Here is a 17,145-nt window from a genome sequence, read left to right as displayed (position 1 = left end):
CAATTTACCCTGTTACAAACCCATCTAAAAAAGATGGTCGTGGCAGAAGCCTGTGGAATACTAGCTTGTTTTCCATGAGAAAAAGGTGCAAAATTGGAGTGAGAACAGTAGGAAAGATAAACAGGGAACTACTACACAGTAGTTGAAGGATACATTAGACGCAGAAAGAACACAGAGACACTAACCACTTGAGCGATTTTTTCTTCAGAAGCAATTAGCTCTTCACTGGAAAACTGAAGGTAAGATTTCAGAGTGTAAAGAACTCAGTGACAACACCAAGTTAAAGTATTTTTATTTTTATGCCATCCCCTGCTCTGCACTTGTGCCAAAGCAAACCAGCCAGCTTAAAAAAACACACCAAACCCTGCAAAAAATGCTTAATTTTACTAAGGTGGATTAGTCCTGCTGGCAACAATGATGAGATAGTTGTGGTCAGGGTAGACTTACCTATTTGCAAGTATTTCCATCTCTTATTGTATGGTGCAAAACTCTGCTCATTTACTTTTTATTCTTTTTCCTCCAAACTTTTTCTAGGTTTCCTGTCTTTTCACTAAGCCCCATCCCAACTTTTCAGGTTTCAGCCTCAATCTTCTTTGGTTATAGCAAATTTGAGTCCTTTAAGCTCAAATGTTGAAAATCTAGCTTTGTCTAACAGACTCTGAAAGTATTATTTTCACTTGCTGAGCAACAACTAGTAATCTGTTCTGGTCATCTGTACTGCTATGTTACCCCTTGCACCTTGTTTTTGCAATACTGTAGATGCTTTTCCCACCTGGCTGTGGTCAGCTGAAAGCCTGACATGCAACTCATCTGCGGTATTCATTTTGGTCATCCTTGAGCATCAGGTGATGCCAAGCCTTTCTGCAGATCCATATCTAATGCTGTTTTCACAAACATCTCTGCAGCACTTTCCCTTAGCTTCCTGTACCCTAACCTTGGGTCATGTGAGCTTAGCTCCTTACCTGTCTAATATGCTCTTACAGGGTCCAGGCACAATGAAACTTAACCCACAGCTTTTGCGACATAGATTTTTTGTGTTTCATAGCACTACCACATCACTAGATATTATTTTGGAGCCCACAGATTGATTCTACTGAGACCAGTGTCATACCAACCCTGTTTTCACAGCTGATGTACGTGGCCAAATGGCTCACCCTATTTTGCAACCACAGGGGCTGCTGTAATCCACTGATTCCATTGCACAAGTTCAACTGTATATGGTCAAAGCAATTTAGGTACTCTTGATTTGTAGGGAGAAGAGAATCAGCTCTATGTGTTTTTGGAGCAAATGATCCTGACATTCACCCACAGTTTGGGATCTGATACCCTAGCTAGAAATGGCCATTAGACTGGCAACAGCAGAAACTTCGTATGGACTCACTGCAGCCCCCAAATGAGACAGATAGAACTAGACCTTCTACAGAGATTCTTTCTAATCAACAGTGTTGGCTCTGCTGTTTCCTAAATTGAATTTAAAACACTGAGGATTTGGGGACTGGAGGTACACAGCAGTTACTAAGGAAAAGGGGCTAGTAACAGTGAAAGTGCCCTATAAATGTGGTCCTTGTGACCTAACTGCTCTGCTGCAAAGGTCTAAGGCAACAGAGTTCACGGCAGACAGAAAACCAGATCTGCTACGGTTTCTGTTATTGCTGAGAAGGCTTGAAATCCAGACAGAGCAATAAATGCAAGTAAGAACTAGAAAGCTGTTTTTTTCCCTAGATTCAGCTAGCATTTGCTAAGAATTACTCATGAGCAAAGAGCTCAAAACTTCAAATCTAATGAAATAGTCTTTTCACTAATGGGCAAGCTGTCAGTTTGAGGAGAGGAACAGCTCATAGGTTGTTACAAATGCACTTTCTGGTAGAGCTCTCTCTTGTATTCCTGGTTTATTCCCATTATCTCTGGAAGCCTTTAAACCTCAGTGTCTCTAATAAAGGCAAAACTATCAGAGTAACCACAACCGCTGGAAAGGAAGGGCTTTTCGTTTCCTGTAGCGAGACTCAGCTGACTAGCTGTCTTTAATGCCTGCTTGATACTGTATTGATTCATCAGTGGCAATTATGACTGTTTCTATCTCTGTGTGTTTCCAGATGAAATATGCTTTTCTTTACAAAAAAAGGCCAGAAGTAGCTAGAACAACTGACGTATGGGCACCCCCCTCTTTTCCCAGGTATTTTTGTCTATCTGTTAAAGTAGGACTTTGGAAACTAGTGCTAGTCACCATATTAACCTTTCAGTAGAGGCCTCAACTTTCCTTCTGAGATACAGGATTTACAATTACTGCTCTGACAGCATTATGAGGATCCTTCTGGTAATGAGGATGATTCAAAGCCATTTACATTTAAATATTTCTAAAGATTTAGACCTAGTGCTGTTTTGTTTTTCCCCTTTTCCTTCTTACCCCTCTGATAATTCATTTCCTAGGTCCTCTTACCCCTTGAAGTCTACAAGTTTCTCAAAGGGTCTCAGTCCCAGATAGCTGCCTTGGGAAGAGCTAGGGCAGAAGGAGGGGTCTTTCAGGAAGAGGCCTAGACATCATGTTTCAGCATGTGCCAGATATGCACGTGAAGCAAGACAGTGACTGCTAAAGTAATAGGAGAGGTATAACTGGTTATAGGGATATTTAGTTCCAGTGAACATAAACAAAGCTGGTTCAGACAGTACAGTTGCATCTGCCTGCAATCCCTGGGGCAGGTTTGAACACTGCACTTACTCCTCAGCCTGCAGTGCTGCATCACACAGTGGAGAGACGACTTCATCAGGATTAAGATCTAAGATATCTTTGCGGCATCCCAGAGTTCCCTGTACACAGTTTTTCTGGCATTGGGAGACTGCAATTTTGTATTTAACCAGAAATACATCCTTTCTCGTGTTCCTCACCAAGCGTGGTCTGCACAGTGGAGCCCTTAGCCTGTATCTCCCAGTTTGGCATAACGGGCAACGTGAAACAGGCTGGGGAGAAGGCTGTAGTGGACCTGGCAGGTCCACGTTAAATGACTGCATGGAAACTCCTATTCTACATGAATCTACCTGGGAAGATTCCTGTGATTTTTTTTTTTAAAATGAAGGATTATACAAGGAAAGCCTGACTGAAAAGAAGACATGACTTAAGGGGCACTCATAATGTTAGCAGCTACTAGTGCTGCACATGCATAAAGTACTTGGTGTTTAAAAAAAATAAAAGTCTTTCTGATATGCAGTGTAATCTCCCTGAAATGTTAGTCTCCCTGAAATCCCTTAATTGAATCTTCTAAAGTCCTGAAGAGATAGTGAAGGAGAAAGAGAGAGAAAAAAGATACAGTGAGATTAAAGCAGATTTTCTAGTTAGTCCAAGAGCAAGTGAGTCTCCTTCTATATCTCTTTCTTCATCTATTCAAGGCCTCATTCACTTCCCATGTGCCTCCCACTGACAGTATTGCTGCTCAAGCACACTATGCATGAATTGCCATAATGTTTTATTTTGTTATAATTGGTTTCTTTAAACCAAGGCTTTAACACCCACTGTCTCATGCCATTACCAAGGGCATTCTGACCTGCCTTCATGTAAATTGCAGCATCCAAAAGACACAGGCGTTTTTTTTTTCTTTCTTCCCAACAGACAAGTAACATCTGTGTGAATTCACATTATTTCCTAATAGACAAAAATTGAACTTAAATGCAGTGTACATCAAGATAATAAATGACTCTTGTTAGAGGAAGTTATTGAATAGAGCTCACTGAAGTACTCTCTATTCTCTCAGCGTGACACCTTTCTTTAGGGCAAACACTTTGAATGTTGTTATTATAAGGAGGCGTTATAACAAAGGTGCCTATAGTGTGAATGTAGTTCAGTGGGACTGAGAGTACTGTGCTGTTAGAGCTGGTCAGAGTGCTGGATGGGATCTTTGTATACCACTCCTATGTTGCTATTCATTACACTAGAGCAGTTATGTAGTGGGGGTGTTGATTTTGCACAGGCAGAAATGCCAGGCTTTCTGTGCGTAGCTGGGGCTTTGGACAGGGGTCAACTTTCAGGAAAAAAGAAACAGGCTTATACCAGCATCCGCCTAATACAAACCCTCCAATCTGCTAGGCAGGCATCTTCTTCAAACTCAGCAGACGTTCCTGAGAGACTGTCTGGAGGGGAGAGGTGACAGGTAGTGGGGGAGAGAAGACAGGACTATTTAGACTGGCTTAGCAGCTGGAAGCCATTAGAATTTAGCAAGGTTTTCCTCCTTGGAGAAATCTTTAAGCAATTAAATTAGCAGCAGGCCTAGGGAAGTGAACAAACTAAAAACTCCTGTTTCCCTGAACTGCCCTCCAGACTTAGGCCATCGGCGTCTCTGATAAGCCACAGATCTCTGGAGGGGGGATACAGCCTGAGAAGACCTGGAGCTTTGCTGTTTGTAAACTTACCCAGCCCTCTTCTTGCACATTCTTCAGCTTGCTGCGCTCCCACCCTTTCCCAGCCTTTGACTCTGCAGAGCAGTTAAGAATTAAGTCCCAGTGTGACAGGCACAGGCAGAAAATTAACTCATCTGAAGAAAGGGTGAAGCAGCAATACTATCTACAGATGTAAAATTACCCAGAAGAAGGGTGGTCTCCTGCAACTTCATGACCTGCATGTTGTCGTGAGTAAGTCAGGACTGTGTTGCTGGAAGCGGGCTCAGGCTGCTGCAGAAGTCAGCCAGAAGGCGGATGCACCCTAGGGCCTAGCTACATATCCAGACCAGCCCAAAAGGACCAGTGGGACCCCTGTGAAGTCCTCATCCTCTCCTGCTTTCTGCCTGCTCTCAGAGACCCCTTTCCCTTCAGCTCTGCTTAATGTGTGGCTTCTTTCCTGTGATTCCCAGACACGTTAAGATTTTGGGATAGAGCTCATAAGGTAAGAAGGCTTTAACAGAACACAGCCCTTCTCCTGTATGAAATGCAGAATGCATCTGAGACATGTTATTTGAGAAGAAGGACAAAGTATCACAGAAATAATGAAAATCTCAGACACCTTTCTATCTCCATACCCATTCAGAAGCCCTTTAATGCTACCTTTTGTTACCAAGGCCAAAGTCATTGTTGGTGCAGTTGTGACTGGCTCCATTGTTTCTTCACAAAGCCATTGCTGTAGAGAGCTACCAGTGACTCAGCTGACCACATAGATACAAAACAATAAGTGCATTAAGCAAACATGTTCTGTTGCAAGACCTGAAAAAGCTTCATAAATGTTACCAAATGAGATGTATATATTTCATTATCAGATGAGGTTTATATAAATCCATAGCTGAGGTGTAGTGACATCATTCCCCAAAACTTCTATGAACCCAGCAGTACAAAACTCCCCACTGCTCACACATTTTCTGCTCACAGGTGTTAATTCCTCTACTTATGACTATATCTACTGTAACTTGGTTGACTTAATTTAATTCAGATAAAGATTATTTTTTTCCAAGGGACCCCAGATGCTTTGAAATTGGTCAGTACCAGTTATCTAGATGAGAAGAATAGTCTGTAGCTCCAAGCAACGCATCAGGAGGACGGTCCCAGAGTGTCACCGCTTCAGAGGAGTATGTCTGTCTGGGGATGGACTTGGCACCAGCAAGGCCTGCAAAAAAAAAAAAAAGACTGCTGTGTTAGGAAAGTCCTTCTACCTCTACAATGCATAGATGATAATAATTGGAAACAGGACATTATTTTCCCTTGGATCTTTAAACACAAGCAATCCCAATGCAGTTTACAAGCAATTGACAAAGAAAGTGTGTCTGGAATACACCTCTGGGGCAGATCAGATCAAGCAATATGCTGAGTTTTGCAGGGCTTTACCATTTGTGACTGAAGCAGCCATCCCAAACCAATGCCAAGAAAGCCTTTTGGTTCAGCACATTGCTGTGGACTCTACATGTTACATTATTTTCTGAAGAGAGAGGGGTTGATTCTCAATTCTCTTGAACCAGTTTTACATGGCAGTAATTGCTCTGAGTTAAATGAGGTTACTCCCTGCACCTATCAGTATAAAGACAAGAAAGGCTGGACTGACCACAGAAATAGTTTCCTGAAGTTCAGTAAGAGGTTATGCTTCTATGCCTTAATTGGCTGTGGATACAGATGTATATGCATGCTAAAGCTTCGGTCTGAGCAGATACATTAGCAGTATCCAAACTGACTCACCAAAGTTGCCTAATTTGAGCTCACCAAGGCAACTGATGAGCACATTCTGGGGTTTCAGATCATGCTGAAGAATGCGGTGTTGGTGGATGTAAGCCAGGCCGCGCGAAAGCTGGAACATGAAGAGCTAGAAAAAGCCAACAAAAAACTGAAATGACTTTGTGTGACTTTGCATTGATACATTAACTCCGAACTTCAGGAGAACTGGAATAAAGCAGAGACAAAGCAAGTAAGAAACCAGAAAAATCCCAAAAATTAGTAGAGCTGGCTGAGGAAGAGAAAACTGTGGTGGGGTATGACTGCCCTGCACCTTTCTGAGGTTTTCGGGGTGGAATATTTGGCCATGAGGGCAGTTATAGCGCAGTCCCCAAGTGCACATTTTGGAAATTTAACTTTTCTTTAGAAATGGACTATTGATCGCAGGAGCAAGCGCAACTTGCCAAAACACAGAGCCGGCTTTCAGAACAGCAGATATTCTCATTTCAGTGTTCAAGACAAAGACATACAGCCAAGCAAAATGAAGGTTTAAGGAGCTGGAAGTTTTGCCCGCTTGAGCCAGCTGACACCAGCAGAGGGAGTTCTGCGGCTGCTGTGCACGCCACCTCTTCCCAGTATAAGCTGGACCAGTGAACTGACTTACTTGACAATGATGTGAACTGTTATCTTCAAGCTGGGAGAAAACACAGGGATTTGATTTGAACAGATACAGCAAATAAGGTATGATGAATGAATGACGCAAGCAAGCAAGCAAGCAGAAAACAAGCAAGCAAGCAAGCAAGAAAGAAATATCTAACTCCCACCAGCATCACAGTGTAAATAAGCCTGGGGTAAAATAAGTTGGGCTGAAACAAGGTATGAAATTGGAGAGTGGATAGAAACAAAACACAGCAAAAGTAATTAGACTTCACCAGAGCAAAGATATTTTTCACCAGAAGCTTAATCTGAAGAGGAGGAAAAACAGTGACACCCATAGGTCATTTTTGTACCGAAAAGTGTCCCTGCAATATTCTGCATACTTGCATCATATTTGATAGGAGTCACTCAGAGAAAAAACAAACAACATTTGCCAGCAAAAATGAAGCAAGCTAGGTGACCCTCCTAAAGGAGCAGTAAATCATTTTGCAGCTCAGTTCCTGCTGACAATGAGGATTTTGGACAGGAAAGCAGAGCAGCGGGCTAGTGTTTACTCACAGAAATGCCAGTGAGTACATGTTACAGCCATGTACTCCATGGGCTTTACAAGCCCGCCTGGTAGCAGAGCCCTTGAGATCTGTGCCAAAACTACAACACTGCATCTTGGACATATCTGAGCTTTAAGGATGTTTCAAATCTGGGGTCCCAAGAAACTTCATTAGAATTGGTGTTGCTTAACAACTATCTGGAAAAAGATGTGAACAAGGTGGCAACATTTGAAGATGACAGAAGTATTTAGATTAGCCGTGATAAGAAGTGACAGTGAAGAACTTCAGAGAGATCTGACAAAGTCAGATGAATAGGCAGTTTGATAAGATACGAAGTTATTCTTGACAGCTATAATATAAATTAACTGAAGCTGCTCAGGAAAAGGACCCAGGCATTTGGGTGGACAAATCTGGACCCAGGACATCTGCACTGAAACCTTAAGTCAGTGTGCAGCAACAATCCTGAAAATTAATTAAATGTGAAGGAGAGTAGGAGACTACTATAACATCAGTCTATAAAGTAAGGGTACATCTTCACCTGTGCTCAGGTCCAGTCAATCCCAAAAAGCTGTAGTAGAAACAAAGGGATTTAAATTACTGTAAATATGAAGATAGTTCCAGATGAGGAGAGAGTGAGATTTCAGAGTTTTTAATTAGAGAGATGAATAATGTATTCTAATGATAAGAGGATACAAATCTGTGTAGAGACAGATTTTCTTGCCACAAGATGTCATTGTTCACAAAAGCTGAATGTCCTCTTGCAGGCTCAAAAAATGGGAAGAGGGGCTAACCGAAAAAAGGCTTTGGAGACTGGAAGGGACGTTATTACATCTTTATCAAAGGCAGCTTTTCTCCAGAGTGTTTGTCATACATGGAACAAATAAATATTAGTAAGCAATTTACAATGACCATACATAGTGGAAAATAACACTTCCTCATGCTTTAAGGGATACTAGTCTTTTAAGGAACTCACCATAACATTGCATGAATGAAGTCCTCCAGGATGCTGGCCCATGTACTGTGCTAGATCTGTGTGCTAAATAAAAGAGGAGATCTTGAGGCAAAGCTACTAGTGTAAAATCCTTCTACCAACAATGCCTCTTCTGTAAATGGAAAAAATATGCAACCACTACAAAGGTGTCTCTTTCACCTTGGCGAACATCTGATCTGATGCAGCACACAAGGATGTGCTTAAGTGCTGGGTCAAATCAGGGACCTGGCTGACCTGTTATCTCACCCTAGCAGTTTATGACCTGAAGCTGACAGTTAACAGAATTCATACTTGTACCAGAATTCATCATAAAGCTGCAGTAAGAAGACATAGCCCCTGTATTTTCCTTATAATTTGGTTCATAGCTATCAGCAAAAGCAACAGAAGTAGCAAGACTCATGCTGAGAACATTTTTATTGGCATCCTGCCCTCCCCATGAGAGCAACCCACAGCTTGGTGAGCCACTGGGGTCAGTGCCAAATCTGACCCCAACTGGGATGTGAGCTCGTATCATTATTTCCTATCCTTGCTGTGGCTCAAGAACAGTACTTTTATTGTGTTGCTAAGGCAGAAATGGAGGTAAATAGCGTCTGCCACCCTAGTGGAGACAAGATGTGGAATCATTTTTGCATACAGCTGTCACATATATGAAAGAAAAGAGTAAGGCTGTGTGGCTGGAAAGCAGGAGATCGAGAAGGAAAATCAATCATTACGCTAAAGGATTACAACTCGTCTCTTTGTAGGTGTCTCATAATGCAGTAAATTCATTACGCAGCCACTTCCCAGTACTTCCCAGTACTAGCTCCACAGGAAGCCAGAAAAAGGTCAAGTCATCATGTACTCAAAGACAAATGTTAGTGTCTCCTTGGTCTGGATAATGGCATGAAGCAGTACAATGTTGGCATGTTTCAAACGCTTGAGAAGAGAAGCTGGGGAAACACAAAAGGAAGATCAACTTAACCACTGCTGATGGAAGTGGAAGGAGACAGTGCACACAGCAAGGCAGTGAAAATAAAAAACTGGGGAGAAATAGTCCAAACTTGGCAGCTCTGTAAGAAGCAGCAGCTACTGAGTCTGGAGGAGGATGGAACAGCTCCTTAGAGAAGCACCAGTGCTCCGGGCTTGGCAGGAACCTGTCCATCTCTCAGAGGTGGGATCTTGCCTCTGTCAGAAATAGCAGTTCACAGTTCCCAGCTGTCAGCTTCTCAGCTGAGGAGAAGTAATTTCTTCAAGGCAAATGCCGAGAGGCAGGGGCTGGGAGCTCTCAGAGCCAGAATGCAGCAGCCCCCGGCCTGTCACTGAGCTTCTCACCCTTCTCCCATCCACCTCCTGGCACATGCCCTCAGCAGGGCCCTTAGGAGACTTCTGGGGAAAGCTGAGTTTCTATCAGCTTCCAGCTTCACAATATCAGGGTGTAAAAATCTGCCAGAAGAAATCACTGTAGATGCTAAGCTGAACTTAGCTCTATGCTTTTAGCTTGGAGAATGCATATTGGTTACTTTCTTCAGTTTAAAACTCAAAGAGCAGAGATGATGAAGTCACTGAGTGAACAGTAACTTGTTTGTATTTATACAACTTTGGCACGTTTTTTCTTTTGGCCTAACCATCTACAAGCATCATTGCTACTGTGTGGCCCTGGTCCTTAGGTGCTGACATGTCTTCACCAAGCCTCAGCACATCTAGGGTGTGCTGATGGAGAGGGCAGCACAGGGAAGAGTCTCTGCCTCCATATAGACCACAGAGCACTGACTGATGCTAAGACAAAAGCTACAGCCTTCTGAGCCTTTCAGCCTTGCGTTAGGTTTCTCATGATAGAGCAGGCTCCAGCCGACACACTCATGAAGGCAGCTTCTCAGCAGAAAGTCTCAAAGATAGTCTTTATGGGGGAACAGCATGCACAGCTTCATCATTTGCTACCACAGGTTTGAGACAATAGCTGCTGTAGCTCTGTACAGAGGAGGGATGTGGGGAAGTGGTGGAGCTGGGATCGCTCTGCCTGTAGATCCCTGGCACTACTGAAGAATCCAAGCCAGCTGTTATACCGAAACTCTGCACAGACAGAAGCCCCAAAGCTCAGCAAAAACAGGGGTCCCTGACTCCAGATTTTAGTTCAGCTTCTGACATAAGCAGAATAGCCTCAGAGCTGCTCCAGACTCACCTTTCCCTGCTGATTAAAACCAAATTAATTTTCTGTCAGACCACACAGTGCTACAAATTTCATTCAGATAAGGCATGGGCATACAATCTCGTTTCTGCTGAATTAGCCAAAGCACACAATACAGAGCTTGGGCCGGCCATAGGAGGCCAAATGAGTTTTGGTCCTGGATAAAAGCTGCTTTTTGTTTTTCAAACAATCTGCAGAAGATATTTGAAGAGTTTCATGCTGGCAAAGCAAATTTATACTGGATTAGCACTTTGCCTTTTGTGACCATAACAATTTCACCTGGTTCTAAAAGCCCTACAGCCAGATATACTGTATTACACAGCTGTGGCCTAAGCATATGTCAATACTGAGACTGCTGAGCAGTAAGGGATGCCTGATTCAGCATAACTACTGGAAACAGCACAGATTGTAAATTAGTTCTTACACAGAGCTGAGTGCTGCTGCAGCTAAACTGCCTCTAGTACTGATGCTAGTCCATTTAGCTACCATCAGTATCTTTCCAGTGCACAGCAGTATGAACCATAAACACGCTCCACATTGCACCTAATTGCCTATGAACCCAGTAAAGATACTCTGGCTAGATCCCATCTGCTACGGAAAAGGGGCTGCTAACCTGGCTCTGTGATTCCTCAAAAATCCCGTATGACCAGAGCTGTTGCTCCAGAGGAGCAGTACAGAGGGTCCACAGTAATACGGAGAATTCAGCTCCTGTGCCTGAATCAGGCCTCTGGGAACTGCTCCCCACTTGGTTGCTTCTACAACCCCCTGCTGGGGTGTCAGGTGCTACAGCCAGAACTGAGCTTCAAATGCATTTCGTCTCTGTGGGGCTTCCTGGAGTGAAGTGGCTCTTTGTCAGGGGAGTGCCATTCCTCCAGGGTAGCAGAGAATGCACCGTGTTAATAAATCTTGTGCTTTGTTTGCGCTACTGACTTACATTGTAAATTTGAGGTGTCAGATGCTGCAAAGCTCAGCAGTACACAAAAGATCTATTTAAAGTAGACCCTTCATAGGATCACACTTGTTTTCTCCCATAATGAATGAAGTTAAGGCTCTCAGCCTGTCCAGTAGAGCATGTTAAAGGGGTGCTGATCTTTAGAGCATCATTAGTTCTATGTAGATAAAGCTTTTTAAGGCTTATTTTACTGGTGGGCTACAAGTGTAAATGCAGAGCAAAAGCACCACAGCAAATGTGTATAGGAAACTGTAACACAAGCCATTCTGTAAATAGGCATATTTAGGTATCCCTCTGCTTTCACCCAGAATTGGACTAAGGACTTCGTAAACTTTCTTATCTTAATTACACTGTTATAAACCTGGAGTGGGTCCATTGACCTCTCTCGTTATTCCAAGTTGACTGGTATGAGAGTCCTTCTGTGCTAGGGCTGCTCGGTGAAAGCTGGCACATCTGGTCCCTGACACTCCATCCTCGTGACAAAATCAACCCTAGTCTTGAACTGCAGTAAGAAGTAGAAAACAAAGTATGTGTGACCTCTTACATTGATAGGTCTCACTAATACCAGACAGCAGACTGGCACAAAGGTTGCATATTTCTGTGTAAGGAAGAAACCAGATTATGATCCTCTTGGGACTGTAGAGCAGACGAAAATAGAAGCCTTAATCAACCAGGCCATTTGTGAACTTGGTCTGTAGGGACATGTAAATACATTCAGCAAAAATCAAGCACTTAAACAAAAGCATTTCTTTCTCAAAGAAATTGAGAAAGCTGCAGACATTTTGCCCAGTGCTCTACAAAGTCAACCAACAGAAAGAATTTCTCACCGGGCTGAAATGATAGATGTTATTAAACACCAGTTTTATTGAAAGTGTTTCTCTTCAGGCTGGGATCTGCGATGCTCCAGGTATCAGCTGCACCATTTGTGGTAACAGCAAGCAGAGACCGTGGTGCAAAGGGCATTTCCAGTCCAGAACTGCCCAATGTGACAGCGCCAAAAACTGCTGTGCAGTGCTAGTGTATAGAAATGGGAGTGAGAAGCAACTATGGAGCAGGTAGAAGGCAGGAGGTGTAAGAGGGCCCTACACTGCTAGAAAGGACACGCTCTGGCTGCAGCTGGCACTTTCCTTATCACAAGCTCAGATGCATCTGTCATGAGGGAATACACCAGCCAGCAGATTCCCCCTCCATCCATCACATGCTTACCCAGCCCAGCACAAAGACCTCCTTCATGAGGGAATAAGGAAACCGAGAGTTTTGGGAGAAGGACAGCCAGCACATTGAGTAGGCAAGAAAGGACCTAGGAAGACGTCACATGGAGCTTTTTCAGGTTAAAACAAAAGCTCTTCAAGAATGATGTCCCTCGCTCTTCACCGATGTTTGAAGCAGCTCTTTATGTCTTACCTTCCCGAATGGCTGTAAAGGGCACTCCCTCCTCTGCCTCCAGCCTGGTCACTTTCAACGCCACCAACTGGCCGTTGATCCTGTCAGGTCAGAGTGGAAGGTCACACAAAGCACCTCAGTGCTCAGCATGACAGCAACATTAACAGTCTCCTGGGGTGCTCCACACTTACCCAAGCAAAATTTCTAGGGCTCACTGCCCCACCCAGGCCAAGCTCAGAAAGGAATTACAAACCACCTCCATCTTGTCTTCATTAGCAGCGAAACAGGAGCCAGCCCACCTGGCTAGAGTAGCACCGTTCTGCTGACCGGGTATTGCTAGAGCATGGCTTTGGGCAGTGTTCCCACTCTACCCTCTCACAGCTTTCCTGCCCCTGTGTGATGGCAGCATGCCCTTACCCCCAATTTTTCCATCATGCAGGGATCCCTCATTCCAAGGAAAACCCTCGCTCCCTCCCTGGTGCAACCAGTCAATCTCCTGGCATGCTGCTGCGGAGCAAAGTGTCTTTGTGAAGCCTCCATGGCTGTAGTGGAGGAGTTCTCTGAAAAATTGGGACGGGGTTTTGCGAATATCCTGGTTAAAGGCAAAGCTGGACTTTTAATTTGCCTTTATCTTCCTGTAAGTTCTCTGAATTCCCCAGCTTCAAGCTCATTCTTACGGATTCCCGTAACGGGTGTTTTCAGCAGGCACTGGGAAGGCAATAGTGGCACCGGTGGTCCTTGCTCACCTGCTGATACCCTTGTACACAGTTGCACAGGATCCTTCACACAGCTTCTCTAGATGTACATAGGATGTGGCAGCTCCAAATGGGATGCCTTGTCTCTGCTTCATGAAGAAATGGGTACATGTTTTAGATTGCTGGGTAGAACAAGAAGCTATTAGCATGTCATTCAGTAATTAAATACTGATTCATGGCTGGAATAATCATAGGATGAAATATCTCCTGTCTGGCTCTATGGATGCTGCACACTCACCCATTTGAACCTCTCCACAACATCCTGCTCCTGGAAAGGATCAGGGTAACTCCAAGGCCTCTGCGTCCTGCACCTCCAACTCTGGAGGGTGTGGAGCCACGGGGGCTGCAGCGAGGGTAGAGGAAGGGGTGCTCTGGTTACATCTGACAGCTGGCACAGGAAAAGAAGGCAAACTATTATCACTGGCAAACCACCATTTTACTGATGTGATTCCTTCCTTTCTCCTTGACTGCACTGACTTTGAGTATTTCACATCATTTTCATCTCCCTCCCCACCAGTCACAGATATCCAGTACAGTTTCTCAGCTCTGTCTGTAAGGGGAGCAACTGTCTGTATGTTCCTGTTGTGGTAAATGGTAGCGCTCACTCTGAGCACATACAAAGATAAAACTGCCTTAACTGTGGAGGACACTTCTACCAGTATCATTCTAAATGCATGTTATTCTCTCTTACCCTTGATTTATTCATCTCTAGATAGCAATCTGTTAGAGCAGGGACTAAAAACCAAATGCAGGAGTGAAATTCCAGGAAGTTTAAATTTATGTCTTCTTCTCCTCCTTAACCCCCTGCCCCCGCACCCCTCGCCATGTTGAGCCTTTCTCACCACTGTATAATTTACACAGCCCGTTAATTTGGCCCATACAGCGTAACAGTGCCATAAACTATAAAACTATAAAAACAGTGGTAATGAATGGCAGGCAGCCTGCAAGCTCCTCCTGAGCAGCTACATTGGATGGGTGCCTGCATTATCATTTGACTCAAATATAACAGGATTTGTAATCTGTGGCATGCTGCCTCCTCCAGAACTGTAGGTTGTTGGCTCCCTCCCTGTTTTACCATCCCTCATTGGCATAGAGCTCGCTGGAGCACAACCTTCTCCCTGTTCATCACATCAAAGGCATTTATTGTCATCTAAGGCACGGAGTCCTCTTTCAGTAGCTTCACAAGCCTGAAGCTGCAAAGTTTGATGTTGTCTGGTTAGAAGCAAATGTGAATGTTTTGCACTCCCACAAGTGGAGGAACCCAGGCTTAACCTATCCCAATGCACAAGTATCACGGTGTGATATTAAATACCTCTGCTGTGGACACTGCTTCCATGTGCTGAAGGCCTTGGATATGTTGGCAGCTCCTTCTCTCTGAACAGCAGCTGCAGCATCCTGGTCTGATAGCACTTACACACAACGTCTCCCATGTTGTTGTCCTGATGCAATTAAAATGTCTCTCTTTTTTTCTCCTTTGCTCCTCCACATCCCTCTGTCTGTAATAACAGTTCATATGACTCGCATGAGGTCTCTGCCTCAAGCGGTCCTGTGATTTCTGCAGTTTTCCTTTGAAAGTCCAACACGCAGTGATCCAAATTCACCTCTGGAGCAGCTCCGTTGATTTCAGCTCATTTGGCACATGCCCTCTAAAAACAGTCAAGATTTTTTCATAACTAAAGATGGAGAATTAAGCAAAAAATCCAAACTTTCTGCTCAAAGTTATTTCAGTTAAGCAACTCTCAGTGTAATATGTTAGGTAATGAAGTGATAGGTTTCATACAGGAACAGACCTTGACTTCCCTCCATGTCTATAGCAGTTACTATTCTATATGCTATTAGGCTTTAATTTGAGCTATATCTGAGCTGCGTGGCTGAGTTGTGCTTGCTGCAGGAGCTGTACATTGACTATCCTTGCTCTGGTATTTACATTCATAGCCATGATGCGGTGGCGATGTCAGTATGGGGAGTTGTCTGTTCCTTTTGGATCGTTTGTCTAAGGGATGCGATGGGTTGTAGCTGATAGACAATAGTCTTGTCCACAGGTCAAAATAGCCAGAGCAAACTGATGAAGCCAGCCCAAAATAGATTTCATCAATTATGTACTGAGCAGGCAACGCACAGTGGACTTATGCTGGATGTGGACAGATAAAAGCCCCCTTCTTTCAGTTCCCCATGAGTGGGACTCGCTGTGCGGCTTCCTAGGACTAACACCCAACCCACAGTAGTGTAAAGGTGAAGGGGCTGAGAAAAATGCTGGCAAGGGCTGAGGGAGCAAGTGTTGTACTGTGGAATTTTTATGCTGACCCTTAAGGTCCTTCCGTTTTCATTTGAAGGCATGACGTGAAATCTCCCCTTTGCTTCACTGTTTTGGTGTCTAAGAATAACGCTCTTTCCTTGAGCAAAAGGATTTTTTAAGCAAAAATGTGCTGGGAAGGCAGGAACAATTTCTGTGTCTCATTGCAACCAAACTACCCAGCCTTTGCATGGCAAGAAGGAGCTAACACACCTGGGAGGCTTGATTTCTTTCACATTATTTTCTTTTGCAGTCCCCAGTTAGCCGTAATTTGCTAAGTATCTATCATTATGGACTTCGGTCTTCTATTTATTTTCTACGTATTCTTTGAGCCATCAGAATACAGCAGTAATTTGGATGTGCTGTCCAGGCATGAGAAAGGATGTCTAGGTGCAACATACTCGGTAATAAACTGGTTATGCAAGCATTGTTTGCACAGCTGTACAAAGTTTCTTATTCTGGAAAATATTTTTTATTGTTATGACCATATTTTTACAAATGGACTTTTAAAATATATTTAAGCATAAATAATACTTGCATTTTAAAGGAACGGAAAGATAAATGCACAAGTAGACAAAATAAAATTATACATTTTAATTCATATGAGGATTATTATCTTAGGCACATTCTGTGTCAAGGAGTAGAGGGGAATTATTCTGTTGCGAAGAAAAATCATCCAACTTTTGCTAGTTAGCGAGAGCTGGTAAATGAAGAAAGCATGGTAATGGCCGGTGGTTCTGGGTATCGAAAAAAAATAATGGAGTATTCATTTCAGTTAGCAGAGGAAATGCTGTAATAGAAACGTTTAATACTTATCCTTAGAAAATGTAAGAGTTTATAAAGGAGAGCCTATACCTGTCTTCGGAACCATAGTTTTTAAAGGAAAGCTTCAGGCAATATAAGAAATGTCTACTCATTTGCTGACATAACATAAAAAGCACATTTTACAAAACTTGTTCAAGTAGAAACACATATATATAGTGTGTATATATATATACACGTAAGTGTATTTATGTCTATGTATTTTAAACGTATTTTGTAAAATTTATGCATGTATAAAGACACACATAAAACGTGTGTGCGCAATCTGTACGTGCACACGCACACACGTCCGTGCACATACACACAACTACTTAGAGAAGGCACGTCCTGCAGGAGGGCTCTAGCTTAGTGTACCAGAAAACTGCGGTGCAGGCCTGCCCCCATTTAAACCAGTGGCTAAATTCAGAGGGTTTATGGAGCATGAAAGGGCGGCCGGGTATTATTGCTAGTTATTGATCAGGTTTCC

At 43.4% G+C, this 17,145-nt stretch overlaps 1 protein-coding gene across 1 annotated transcript in view; it reads right to left on the bottom strand.

Moving 5' to 3' along the window:
* The window catches only part of CDK15 (cyclin dependent kinase 15), a 34,822-nt gene extending 21,163 nt beyond the window's left edge, over positions 1 to 13,659 (bottom strand). The window contains 6 exon segments of the mRNA XM_076340739.1: positions 5,458 to 5,578; positions 6,142 to 6,265; positions 8,293 to 8,356; positions 9,146 to 9,239; positions 12,831 to 12,910; positions 13,556 to 13,659. Of these exon segments, the coding sequence (XP_076196854.1) occupies positions 5,458 to 5,578; positions 6,142 to 6,265; positions 8,293 to 8,356; positions 9,146 to 9,239; positions 12,831 to 12,910; positions 13,556 to 13,659 (587 nt within the window).
* Between the last annotated feature and the right edge of the window lie 3,486 nt (positions 13,660 to 17,145).

Source organism: Aptenodytes patagonicus, chromosome 6 (assembly GCF_965638725.1).
Source record: "Aptenodytes patagonicus chromosome 6, bAptPat1.pri.cur, whole genome shotgun sequence".
NCBI lineage: Eukaryota > Metazoa > Chordata > Aves > Sphenisciformes > Spheniscidae > Aptenodytes > Aptenodytes patagonicus.
This window is presented reverse-complemented; position numbering and strand designations above follow the sequence as displayed.